Source organism: Cherax quadricarinatus, chromosome 26 (genome assembly GCF_038502225.1).
Source record: "Cherax quadricarinatus isolate ZL_2023a chromosome 26, ASM3850222v1, whole genome shotgun sequence".
NCBI classification, from domain to species: Eukaryota; Metazoa; Arthropoda; class Malacostraca; order Decapoda; family Parastacidae; genus Cherax; species Cherax quadricarinatus.
Genome location: NC_091317.1, coordinates 32,058,677 through 32,072,236, shown reverse-complemented (window position 1 = coordinate 32,072,236; position 13,560 = coordinate 32,058,677). Strand labels below are relative to the sequence as shown.

At 39.9% G+C, this 13,560-nt stretch overlaps 1 protein-coding gene across 2 annotated transcripts in view; it reads right to left on the bottom strand.

The window, feature by feature from the left end:
* The window catches only part of car (vacuolar protein sorting-associated protein 33A), a 56,346-nt gene that overhangs the window by 39,264 nt on the left and 3,522 nt on the right, over positions 1-13,560 (bottom strand). For both annotated transcript variants that reach the window (XM_070088892.1, XM_070088893.1), the window contains exons 2-4: positions 11,824-12,017; positions 3,480-3,672; positions 1,430-1,603 (exon numbers count right to left, since the gene is read on the bottom strand). In XM_070088892.1, the coding sequence (XP_069944993.1) occupies positions 1,430-1,603; positions 3,480-3,672; positions 11,824-12,017 (561 nt within the window). The remainder of the gene's footprint in view (positions 1-1,429; positions 1,604-3,479; positions 3,673-11,823; positions 12,018-13,560) is intronic.

Genomic DNA, 13,560 nt, shown 5'->3' with positions numbered 1-13,560 from the left:
TTACTATATTCACTTATAATTTACTTCTTCTTTTATATTATCATTATTATTAATAATTTTTTAACACTCTAGCTGTCTTTCACCTAGGTAGAGCAACCCAAAAAAGAAACACTTTCACCATCATTCACTTCATCACTGTCTTGCCAGAGGCATGCCGATACTACATTTCTGATGCCCCTTTGAGTTAAGTTTCTTTAGTGATTTTCTCTCTAATATTTGAATTAAATTTTTTTTTTATTATTTTGCCATCCTAAATATAGTAGAACTAAAAATATCTGATATATTAGATAGGACCTAAATTATTTTGTAAGTAAAGATTTTTCACAAACTTGTAGGGAGACTCCAGGAATGCCCAAAAAATATAAGAGAAAAAATATTGCCTATATACCATACAAATAATTATAATACCGTACTACTTCTAAAGCTTACCAAGGTCATGTCATTGTTCTGTTGTTGTAAACTGCTGTTATTTAATCACCAAAAATATCCTGGTATCCTTCAGCTGAATCTACATAACACAACAATGCATCCAACACAATGTGACCTACAAAAATTAAGCAATGTTTTTTTTTTTTTTTTAATTATCACACTGGCCGATTCCCACCAAGGCAGGGTGGCCCAAAAAAGAAAAACTTTCACCATCATTCACTCCATCACTGTCTTGCCAGAAGGGTGCTTTACACTACAGTTTTTAAACTGCAACATTAACACCCCTCCTTCAGAGTGCAGGCACTGTACTTCCCATCTCCAGGACTCAAGTCCGGCCTGCCTGTTTCCCTGAACCCCTTCATAAATGTTACTTTGCTCACACTCCAACAGCACGTCAAGTATTAAAAACCATTTGTCTCCATTCACTCCTATCAAACACGCTCACGCATGCCTGCTGGAAGTCCAAGCCCCTCGCACACAAAACCTCCTTTACCCCCTCCCTCCAACCTTTCCTAGGCCGACTCCTACCCCGCCTTCCTTAAGCAATGTGTGTACGGTATTTTCACCCCATATGATAGTCATTTTTTTAATATGCTAGCTGTCTCCCACCAAGGCAGGGTGACCCAAAAAAGCGAAACTTTCACCACCATTCACACTATCACTGCCTTGCCAGAGGTGTACAGATACAACAGTTTAGATGCCCCTCCAAACATCAAATATCCCATAACCCTCTCTTCAGAGTGCAGGAATTGTACTTCCCACCTCCAGGAGTCTAGTCCAGCTAACCAGTTTCCCTGAATCCCTTCAGAAAATATTACCTAGCTCACTCTAAAAGTCTGTCAGGTCCCAAAAACCATTTGTCTGCACTTACTCTTATATACCTCTAAATCTGGTCTTCTTTAACCCTCTAATTGTCCAAGCGTAGATCTAATTGTCCAAACGTAGATTTACGTTTGGACAGTTTAAGGGTTAAACAACATCTAATGTAACTTAAACTTACTTGTGGTTCATTTCCACCCATTTCTCGCCTCATTCGCACCATCAGTTCATATACTTGTTTGGCTGCTGGTCCTTTGCCATATATATTAGGAATAAGACCGAAGATACCCTGGATGGTCATGAGAGCCTGAGCCACCAGGAAGACACTGGTCGGGTCACTGTCCAACTTCAAATCCTAAAACAAAAAATCATTCAACTTATTTATGACTATTTTATTGAATTACAGTGTTGAAAAAAATCTTGTGTAAGAATTATTAATGGTATGACCATATATAACCCCTTCTCCTGTATACATTACTAAATTAAAAAAGAGAAACTCTCGTTTTTCTTTTTAGGTCACCCTGCCTCAGTGGAATATGGCTGGTTTGATGAAAAAAATTATCATATATAATTTACTGGATTAAATTAGGTTGAAAAATATAATAAATGTCTTCTTGCTACTGTATCATACAATAATTTTTACTGTAAAAGATAAAATACAACTATGTAGTATACATTAATTATACATGTAATTAATATATAGTATAACACATGCAAATCTAAAATAACTGAAGGTTTTAGATTTTAGTTCAAATAAATACAATATAGTACTGTACAGTGCTTGTGGCATTATGCCCCCCCCCCACATACCAAAACACAAACACATACATACCATGAAAGATTATAATATATATATTTGCATACTTACTGAGGTTTTTAATATTTGGTGCTGCGTTCTTTATGCTTAATCACGTCCCTCAGCCATGTATGGAGACTCACACAAATTCTTGGGGGTTTGGAGATGTATATCATTCGATGCCTCATGTAGAGCAGCCTCCAGTCGCGGGATGGAACTGATATCCTTACCCAGTAAACTTCATTTTACTATTGACCAGAGGTTCTCAATAGGGTTTAGGTCTGGGGAATTGCTTGGCCAGTCATTAAAGAACCTCACTTCACAGTCTTTAAGCCACTGAAATACAGATTTGGCGGAATGACACGGTGTGCTGTCCTGCATAAAAACTGTAGCCCTACACCTGTCAAACACCTCAGGTAAATTGTCACACAATAACTCCAGGTAATTATACTGGTTCATATACTGGTTTTTGGGAAGCACAATGAGTTTACCAACACTCTGAGCACTGAAACACCCCCAAACCATGAGCAAGTCTGGGTGTTTGGTGGTCCCACATGTGTAGCGTGGGTCTAGCGAGTCACTTTCTCTGAGCCAGTACACACGTTCACCATGATTACAGGTGACAGTGAAGGTTGCTTCATCACTCCAAAGTACTTCAGACCAGTGTCGAGGATTTCAGTGGAGATATTTCTTTGCATAATCCAGCCTACATTTCTTCTGTGGCTTGGAGAGGATCGGTTTCTTAACCTGGCGGTGACTACTGTAGCCCAATTCTGACACACATCTGCTAATAGTTCTTACAGACACCTCTGAGAAAAGATGTGGGTTCTTTTCTTTCAATTCTCTAGCAGTTATCTAAGGTGTACTCTCTAACTGCTTCTTCAACAGTTAAAGTACAAACAGATGTCTTCGAAGGGCCAGGCCGAGGTTTGGCAGACGGTATCTCGACACCACCGCCAGCCTTGAAACGCTGTACCCAGTTCCTCAATGAACGCTCACACACACACAACATTCTCCACTATTTCTTTCATCTGGTGCCCAGCTTTGTGAAGCCCTATGATTTGAGCTATAGTTTCAGGTGTTAAAGGCTTCCTTTTACCCATAATCAAACATGTATAGCCCCAAAACCAAAGGGAACACCAGACAAAAGATGGGGCAGATGAGAGACAAAAGTGCAACACTTCCTCTCACCACAGCAGTCACGTTAGCACTGAGGAGTCACTGTGGAGTGTGGTGGCAGGCCGTGACATCATGCTAATGGCTGTTACCCGGCATAATGCACTGACAAAAAAAGACCCCCCTGTATGGTAGGCCTTTGATTTTCATCATGGCATTATGCAGGGGCACTCACCTGGCATAATGCCATGACGAGCACTGTATGTACACATCTGGCTGAACATTTGGTGTAGTAATTTTTTAACTAATAAAAACTTACCCTATAACAGTATGGTAATTCCATGGATACCAGATCAGATTCCAGTCGAAAGAGCAAGAGTGGCAGCTCTCTAATGGATGCAAATGATCCTCGTACTCCATGTTCTTGTAGTCGACGCTCACACAAGAGAGAGATCCTTGGTACCAACCAGAGATGATAGTCCTTCTTTATACTACTGCTTTTAATATCTTCCCTGTGTTGATGCAATACAACATTGGTACACAAGTAGTTTAGTGTTTTCTAAGGCTGGTTGGAAGGCAAAATGCCAACAAGTAGGGCAATACAAAGGCACTTATAGAAGAGCAAACATTTATTTAAATGTTGAAAATGCAATACCATGGCTGGAAATAATTTACTAATACACTGCGACTTGACAATGATCCAGGATGGACTGAAACATTGTCTTAAGTGTTTCCTAAGTGTGGGTTATTCGTGATCCAGAAATTTTACTAAAGTTAAGCAAGACCCCCGCTTAATACACAAATACAGTGGACCCCCGGTTCGCGATGCCATCGGTATCCGATAAATCCGGTATTCGATGCATTGTATCGCAAAAATTTTGCGATACAGGCCACACGTGTCCACGTGTGGCCTGAACTGCCCCGTGTGTGCCAGTGTTTACAAGCCAGCTAGTGTGCTCGCATCTAAGGATACATTCGGTACATTCCATATTATCACAGTGTTTTTGGTGCTTGTTTCTGCAAAATAAGTCACCATGGGTCCCAAGAAAGCTTCTAGTGCCAACCCTTCAAGACCAAGGGTGCTAATGACTATTGAAATGAAGAAAAAGATAATTGCAAAGTACGAAAGTGGAGTGTGTGTGTGTCGGAGCTGGCCAAGTTTTATACAAAACCCCAATCAACCATCTCCACTATAGTGACCAGGAAAATGGCAATCAAGGAAGCTGTTGTTGCAAAAGGTGCAACTGTGATTATGAAACAGCGACCACAAGTGTTAGAAAATGTTGAGAGACTGTTATTGGTGTGGATAAATGAAAAACAGATAGCAGGAGATAGCGTCTCTCAAGCGATCATTTGTGAAAAGGCTAGGCAGTTGCATGACGATTTGGTAAAGAAATTGCCTGCAACTAGTGGTGATGAGAGTGAATTTAAGGCCAGCAAAGGTTGGTTTGAAAGATTTAAGAATCGTAGTGGCATGCATAGTGTGATTAGGCATGGTGAGGCTGCCAGTTCAGACCACAAAGCGGCTGAAAAATATGTGCATGAATTCAAGGAGTACATAGAGGTTCAGCTGAAGGATTGAAACCTGACCAAGTGTTTAATTGTGATGAAACAGGCCTGTTTTGGAAGAAATTGCCAAGCAGGACCTACATTGCTCAGGAGGAAAAGGCACTCCCAGGACATAAGCCTATGAAAGACAGGCTTACTCTTCTGATGTGTGCCAATGCTAGTGGTGATTGCAAAGCGAAGCCTTTATTGATGTATCACTCAGAAACTCCCAGAGCGTTCAGGCAAAAGAATATCCTCAAGGCTAATTTGTGTGTGCTGTGGAGGGCAAACACTAAGGCATGGATCACTAGGGACTTTTTCTATGACTGGTTACACCATGCATTTGCCCCCAATGTGAAAAATTGCCTAACTGAAAAGAAATTAGACCTTAAGGGGGCTGTAGGGCAATTTTCCGCGCGCGCTCACCTAAAAATCGAAAAAATATGGAAATTGAGTTATATATACTGAAAAATAGCTCAACTCTTTGGCAACACAATGGTACCAGAATGAATGTTCTACGACATTTCTACAAGAAATTATAGTCATTTATATCAGGTATGGTGATGGCGATGACCTTAAGTGTCTCCTGGTATTAGACAATGCCCCTGGTCATCCTACAGATTTGGCAGAGCAACTTTCTGGGGACTTGAGCTTCATTAAGGTCAAGTTTTTGCCTCCTAATACCACTCCTCTCTTGCAGCCCATGGACCAGCAGGTCATTTCTAACTTCAAGAAACTGTACACAAAAGCTATGTTTGAAAGGTGCTCTGAAGTGACCACAGATACTCTATTGACTCTAGAGGAGTTTTGGAAGGATCACTATAATATCCTCAATTGTGTAAACCTTATAGGTAAGGCTTGGGAGGGAGTGACTAAGAGGACCTTGAACTCTGCCTGGAAAAAACTGTGGCCAGAATGTGTAGACAAAAGGGATTTCGAAGGGTTTGAGGCTAACCCTGGGAATCCTATGCCAGCTGAGGAATCCATTGTGGCATTGGAGAAGTCCTTGGGGTTGGAGGTTAGTGGGGAGGATGTGGAAGAGTTGGTGGAGAAGGACAATTACAAACTAACCACTGATGAGCTGCTAGATCATCTTCAACAGCAAGAGGCCAGACCTGAGGAAACTGCTTTGGAGGAGGGGATGGAGAAATTGAAGAAGTTGCCTACTTCAAAGATTAGGGAAATGTGTGCAAAGTGGCTTGAAGTGCAAAGCTTTTTTGATGAAAATCACCCTCACACAGCTACTGCAAGCCGTGTTGGCAACCTGTACAATGACACTGTTGTGAAGCACTTTAGGAAAGTCATACAGGAACGAGAGGTACAGGCCTCTATGGACAGATATGTTGTGCGACAGAAGTCCAGTGACTCTCAAGCTGGTCCTAGTGGCATTAAAAGAAGAAGGGAAGTAACCCCGGAAAAGGACTTGCTACCTCAAGTCCTAATGGAAGGGGATTCCTCTTCTAAACAATAGGTTTGACACTCTCCCCTCCTCCCATCCCATCAATCATCACCAGATCTTCATTAATTAAAGGTAAGTATCATGTATTCTATTGTTAGTTGAGTACATACTACAAACTGTGCATGTCTTCTTCAGTTTGTGTGCATTAAACTTAATATTTCATGTGGTAAAAGTTTTTTTTTCATACTTTTGGGTGTCTTGCACGGATTAATTTGATTTCCATTACTTCTTATGGACCTGCCTAGTATGGGCCAACAGGCCTGCTGCAGTGTTCCTCCTTTCTTATGTTCTTATGAAAATTGATTCACTTTCCGATAATTTTGGTTTACGATGAGCTCTCAGGAACGAATTAATATCGCAAACCAGGGTCCACTGTAATCCGCACATGGGAGAGAGGAGCTTATGACATTTCGGTCCAACTTGGACCATTTAGAAAGTTGTAAGCTCCTCTCTCCTATGCGTGGGTTATTTGTGTACTGTTCCAGTCACAATACTGTGCCTTTCTGTTATTTAAGACCCCCTTAAGCAAAACATCTATATGTATAATGGCCCACTCTGCTGTGTTTCTGTATTACTAAACTGTATTGATAATTCCCTTCCTTTCCCAATCACATGAAATTAAGTAAATAAACAAAGATTTCTTACTGTCAGTTCTGAAATATGTTATAACAGAGTGAGAGCACACATGCTTTTGCATCATTTTCCAAAACCGATAAAGTAAAATAAGATTGACGGATGAAGTGAAAGAGGTTTTGAATAGAACAGACTTGAGTGTCAGCAGGCATCATAAGAGAACAGGTTAGACTGAAGAGAGTGAAAACAAGTGGTTTTAGATGTGACATGCTACTGAGGTGCAAGGAAGGTTACATTTATAGATGTACTCAGAGAAACCAGTCAGGGGCATTGTAAGGGGGGGCAGGGGGGCAAGGGGGGCAGGGGGGGCAAGGGGGGCAGGGGGGGCACCCCGGGTGACACCATTTAGGGGTGACACCATTTAGGGGTGACACCATTTAGGGGTGACACCATTTAGGGGTGACACCATAAAGCCTCTAAAGAAAGTAACACTAATGACCAAAACCATGCTGCAGCAACCTAAGAGAAAAATCCTTTGTTTCTAAATAGCCTATTATAGGATTACAGAGTACAAATAGGCCTAAACAGGGAAAATAATTGATTTTGATGATGTGATAGATGATTTTGCAGGATTGAAGGCAAGGAAATGAAATGTCAGATTCACTGAGATGTTACCTGTACTCAAGGTTAAATCAGAACTAGTTATTTTTCTTTATTATCAATTTTTTTTTTCATTGATGAAAATGAATAAATGTAGGATCTGTTGCCTGTACTTAAAGTGGTATTTGAGTTTATGTTTCCTTAATATTACTACATTATTTATTTTATCATTAATAAAGTTCGGTTTATGACCTTTAAACGTTCTCATTGCTAAACATTAGTCACTAGTCATGCAGCAGTGATGTAACTGGAGTTTACTACCCCTATCCCCCCCACCCTTAGATTTCATGGGGGTGACACCAAAGATGCCACCCCGGGTGACACCAAAGATTCTGCCCTGGGTGACACTAACCCTAGCGACGCCTCTGAAACCAGTTATCCAGACATGAGTTCTGGAGATGAGAGGTACATTGCATTCACTCTAAAGGATGGGTGGGGATGCTATGGTTCATATAGTCATTTGAATTGTGATGTCCATGCACTTCTGACAAGGCAGTTACTAAATGACTGATAGTGAATGTGTTTTCTTCTTTGGGTCACCCTGCATTGGTGAGAAACAACTGATTAAAAAAAAATTATGATGTATGTTATGGAAGACTATGTATACACTGATAGTTGACACACAGTAGAGCTGAACTCCATAATTCACAGGGAGGTTCCTGGAGGTGACATGAATCCTGAAGCCACTGATAACAGAAAATTTTGCACATCTGAATTACTTAATTCTGGGGCAACATGCAGTACTGTATCTTCAAATATTTCTCTAATTTCCTTAATAGTGACACTCACAAGAAAGAATGAGCACATTTTGAGTGAAATTCTATGGATATTTTTCAATTTAGGGATAGCATGACAATTACAAAGACAGTGGGTACTAAGCAAAACCATGAATAATCAAAACTATCTACTGAATAGTCTCCAGTAAAAATGTTGTACAAACGAAGCGTGTGGCTTACAAAGCAAGTGAATTCTAGGTTTCGACTAAGAAGTATATTTCATGAGATCAAGTGTAAAGTTATAGAAATAGTAATAATGCTAAGGGTATTGTGTAGCAATCATTAATACGTAAGTGTTTTACAAATCTGTGCAACATGAAATGCAGTAGGTAAAAGTTGGCTAGCAGAAGTCTAAAGCCTAGACAACAGCACATCTCATTGGACAAAATGGGGTTCAAACTCATAGCAAGCCAGTTCAAGAACTATCAGAACTATCAGGCCAATGTGCTTTCCACTGTATCACTGTGATCACAGAGGGGCCCATGCTAACCTTCCTAGTGTATAGAAAAACACCTAGTTGGATAAATCTTACTAGACCAGCATGATACAGTGGATAATATACTGGCCTGCTAGTTTAATACACTGGCCTGCTAGTTTTAGGACTAGCTTACCATGAGTTTGAACACCCACCACTCCTTTCAATGAATTGTTCACAATTGTCATTCCGTTTAAAAGATGGGGAGGTGGTGAGAAAGTGGAGTTGAGGGAAAGGGATCAGAGGTGTGAAAAAAGAAAGAAAAAGAGAACAGATAAGGGAATGGAAAGAGGGAAAGAGAGGGGGCAGGGAAGAGGGAAGGAGTAACGTAAAGGGGAAAAAAAAGGAGGGGGGGGAAGGGAATGATTACAAAAATTAGTGTCTTTCCTTCTCTGAAGAAGATAATTTAGTGCCAAACCACAAGACATTAAATAGTATTTGCAGTACATTTGAGAAAGTGGGGAAAGGAGTAAACCTATGGGAACACAAGCGTATCCTGAAGATAGGCCTAGGAAAAAGACAAAAATAATAGTAAAAGGCTTAAAACACTTTTTTTTTTTTTTGACAGGAGGTAAAGAGGAGACATGATAATGATGACAGGGATAACAAGAGGCCAGAGAAGTAAACTAAGAAAAAATAGAGTTGAAGAGATACTAGGAATTTTTTCTTGACAAATAATGATGGAAAAACAGAATACTGTACATCGAAAGAGGAGGTTGACTCAACAACCACTGAAATTTAAAAAAAACAAAATTATGATGAACAAATTAATGAAGATGGGATTTACAAATACAGTGGAACCTCGGTACTCAAACTTAATTCATTCCAGAAAGCTGTTCGAGTGACGATCCGTTTGAGTATCACACAAATTCTTACCAACCAATTTTCCTTTTGGTTGGCTGTTTTCACTAATCTTCGTAGGCCCCACGGTGACTTATTTATACAAATACAGTGGACCCCCGACCAACGAGGGCATCGTCTAATGATAAAATCGCCTAACGAAGAGTTTTAGCATAAAAATTTTGGCCCGACAACGATGAAAAACTTTACTAACAACATTTGTCCCGAGCGCATCCACGCGTCCGTCTAGCCTGAGCGCACCTTAGCTGCCCTGCCTTCAGTTAGTGTGCCAGTGTTTACAAGCCAGTGCAATCGGTTCCACGCATACATTCGGTACATTTTGTATTATTCCAGTGTTTTGTAACTGCTAAATAAGGCACCAAGGGCCCAAAGAAAGCTTATAGTGCCAACCCTGTGGTAAAAAGGGTGAGAATTACAACAGAAATGAAGAAAGAGATAAGCACAAAGTACGAAAGTGGAGTGCGTGTCTCCAAGCTGGCCAGGTTATATAACACACCCCAATCAACCATCACTACTATCTTGGCTAACAGAAAGGCAATCATGGAAGCTGTTGTTGTGAAAGGTGCAAGTATGTTTTTAAAACAGAGATCGCAAGTACTCAAAGATGTTGAGAGACTGTTGTTGTTGTGGATAAACGAAAAACAGATATCAGGAGATAGTAGCTCTCAGTCAATCATATGTGAAAAGGCAAGGCAGTTACATGACGATTTAATTTAAAAAATGCCTGCAACTAGTGATGTTACTTAACTTAAAGCCAGCAAAGGTTGGTTTGAGAGATTTAAGAATCGTAGTGGCATACACAGTGTGGTAAGGCACGGTGAGGCTGCCAGTTCGGACCAAAAAGCGACTGAAAAATATGTGCTGGAATTCAAGGAGTACATAGACACTGAAAAATTAAAATCCCAATAAGTGTTTAACTGTGATGAAATAGCCCTGTTTTGGAAGAAAATGCCAAACAGGACCTACATTACACAGGAGGAAAAAGCACTGCCAGGACACAAGCCTATGAAAGACAGGGTAACTCTCATGTTGTGTAGTAATGCTAGTGGGGATTGTAAAGTGAAGCCTCTACTCGTGTGTCACTCTGAAACTCCCAGAGTGTTCAAGAAAAACAATGTCGTCAAGGCTAATTTGTGAGTGATGTGGAGGGCAAACAGTAAGGCATGGGTCACTAGGGACATTTTCTATAACTGGTTTTATCATGTGTTTGGCCCCACTGTGAAAAATTACCTACTGGAAAATAAATTGGAGCTCAAGTGCCTCCTAGTATTAGACAATGCTCCTGCTCATCCTTCAGACTTGCCAGAGCGAATTTCAGGGGAGTTGAGCTTCATAAAAGAAGTTCTTGCCTCCTAATACCACTCCTCTCCTCCAGCCCATGGACCAGCAGGTCATTTCCGACTTCAAAAAACTGTACACCAAAGCAATGTTTCAAAAGTGCTTTGAAGTGACCTCAAACACTCAATTGACCCTAAGAGACTTTTGGAAAGATCACTTTAGTATCCTCAATTGCATAAACCTTATAAGTAAGGCTTGGGAGGGAGTGATTAACAAGACCTTGAACTCTGCTTGGAGGAAATTGTGGCCAGAATGTGTACAAGAGGGATTTTGAAGGGTTTGGGGCTAACCCTCAGGAGCCTATGCCAGTTGTGGAATCTATTGTGGCATTGGGGAAGTCTAATGGGTTGGAGGTTAGTGGGGAGGATGTGGAAGAGTTGGTGGAGGACGATGATGAAGAACTAACCACTGATGAGGTGCAAGAGCATCTGCAACAGCAAGAGGCCAGGCCTGAGGAAACTGCTTCAGAGGAGGGGAGAGAGAAATGTAGGAAGTTGCCTTCTTCAAAGATTAAGGAAATTTGTGCAAAGTGGGTTGATGTCCAAACGTTTATGGATGAAAATCACCCTGACATAGCTATTGCAAGCCGTACTGGTGACTTTTACAATGACAATATTGTGGCCCATTTTAGGAAAATCTTAAAGGAACACGAGGTACAGAGCTCTACGGACAGATTTTTGGTGCGACAGAGGTCCAGTGACTCTCAAGGTGTTCCCAGTGGCATTAAAAAAAGAAGGGAAGTAACCCCGGAAAAGGAATTGGAAGCTTTCTAGAACGGATTAATATCGTTGGTCGAGGGTCCACTATAATATAAAAAAGCACCAAAAAATGCGAAGAAACACAAAATAGTTTACAGTAAAGTTCTAGCAGGTCATGTTTGTTTGGTCGAGTGCTGAGCTTTGTTCGAGTATCGAGGTTCCACTGTAAGTACACAAATGTTATTACATACAATACAACAAGCACGATAACTTACATTCTCAACTGCTGGTTTATTAGGTCCATTATTTGTGTATGTGGTCGTGCCAGAAAGATAATATGAGCAACGTTGTTTGGAGGAAGTTTATTGGATGTGATGTAAAACATCTTGCAAACATCATGTGTTCGCAGGAAAGCATAGTCAGCAACATAACTGAAGGCTCCAGCAAGTTTTTCATCCCACACAATAGCCTGAAAATTAGCCATTGCAAAATGCAGTTTCATGAGAAAAATTTACTACATAATAAAATTATTTTGAATAAAATTTTTAACATTATTTTTGGTTCAAATATCCATTCTGCAATAAGGCATAAAAAAAAAAAAAAAAAAGAGAGAATTGTGTCAGAGAGAACAAAAAATGTATAAAACTGACATAATCTTATGTCATGAATTTAAAAAAAATTGATGCATTTTACCGTACTATTATTATTTTTTAAATACACCAGTTGTCTCATACTGAGATACAGTGACTCAACAAAGGAGAAAACACTTTCAGTTGCTCATTTAGTCACCATTTTGTCAAATGTGCAGTGACATCACAGTTCATTTGTGTGATATAATTGTAAGTAACATTTAGGATATACAATTTATATGGTTCAGTTATTCAGTATTTATTTGGTTTTGAGTGAGTAAGTGAACTTTGAGAAGAGACTTGAATTTATAAACAGGTAGTGTTTCTTTTATATTTACAGGTAATGAATTCCAGATTTTAGGGCCTTTTATGTGCATTGAGTTTTTGCATAGCGTGAGATGGACACGAGGAACATCAAAGAGTGATCTGTGCCTTGTATTATGGTCATGTGTTCTGTTGAGGTTGGCAAGGAGATGTTTGAGGGGAGGGTTAATATCAGAGTTAAGTGTTCTATGTATGTAATAAGTGCAATAATAAGTATGGATGTTTTGTATGGTGAGTAGGTTGACCCAGCATGCCACACTGCAACATCCCCCACCCAGAGTGGGGGCACTGTACAGTACGTACTTCCCACTTCCAGGACTCGAGTCCAGCTACCCAGCTTCCCTAAATCCCTTTGTAAATGTTATTTCTTGTTTCCAATTTCATCTGTATCCACCACAATCATCTTTACCAGCCACCCGCTTCTCTCTATTAGTTTACTAAATTGAGGATTTATTGTATAATGAGGAACCCATTTCAACAGCAACTTCAGTGAAATATCTTGAAAAATATTTTAATCCATATAAGGAATATTGTGAAGTAGATTAGTCCATTTCAGACCCCCAAACATACACGTACAAACGCACTTACATAAAGACACTTACATAATTGGTCGCATTTGGAGGTGATCGTTAAGCGGGGGTCCACTGTATCTTGAAAAATATTTTAATCCATATATCAGGTAAATTAATAGTGAACAATGGAAAACAAATGCCAAGTTAAAAATTCCACTATACACAAGTGCACATGACCCTGTCTAGCTCCTTGATAATGTCAGGTACACTATTCATCCCAAACAAAAAATTGAAAAACAAATTGCCCAAAATAAGATGGTGTGATTTATCCTGATTTACAAGAGTTTATGTAGACCAGGATAAATTACAAAAAAAAACAATGGAAATGTTTTATGTGGCAGACAGAGTCAATAGTTGATGCACAACCATGTCTACAAAATAACTAACAACCAGCATCCAGAATGAATATCTTATTGAAAATTTGGTGAAGTGTTGAACCAAAGCCAGTGAACACAAATTTGTAGTAGATCATTAGGCCTCAAACATC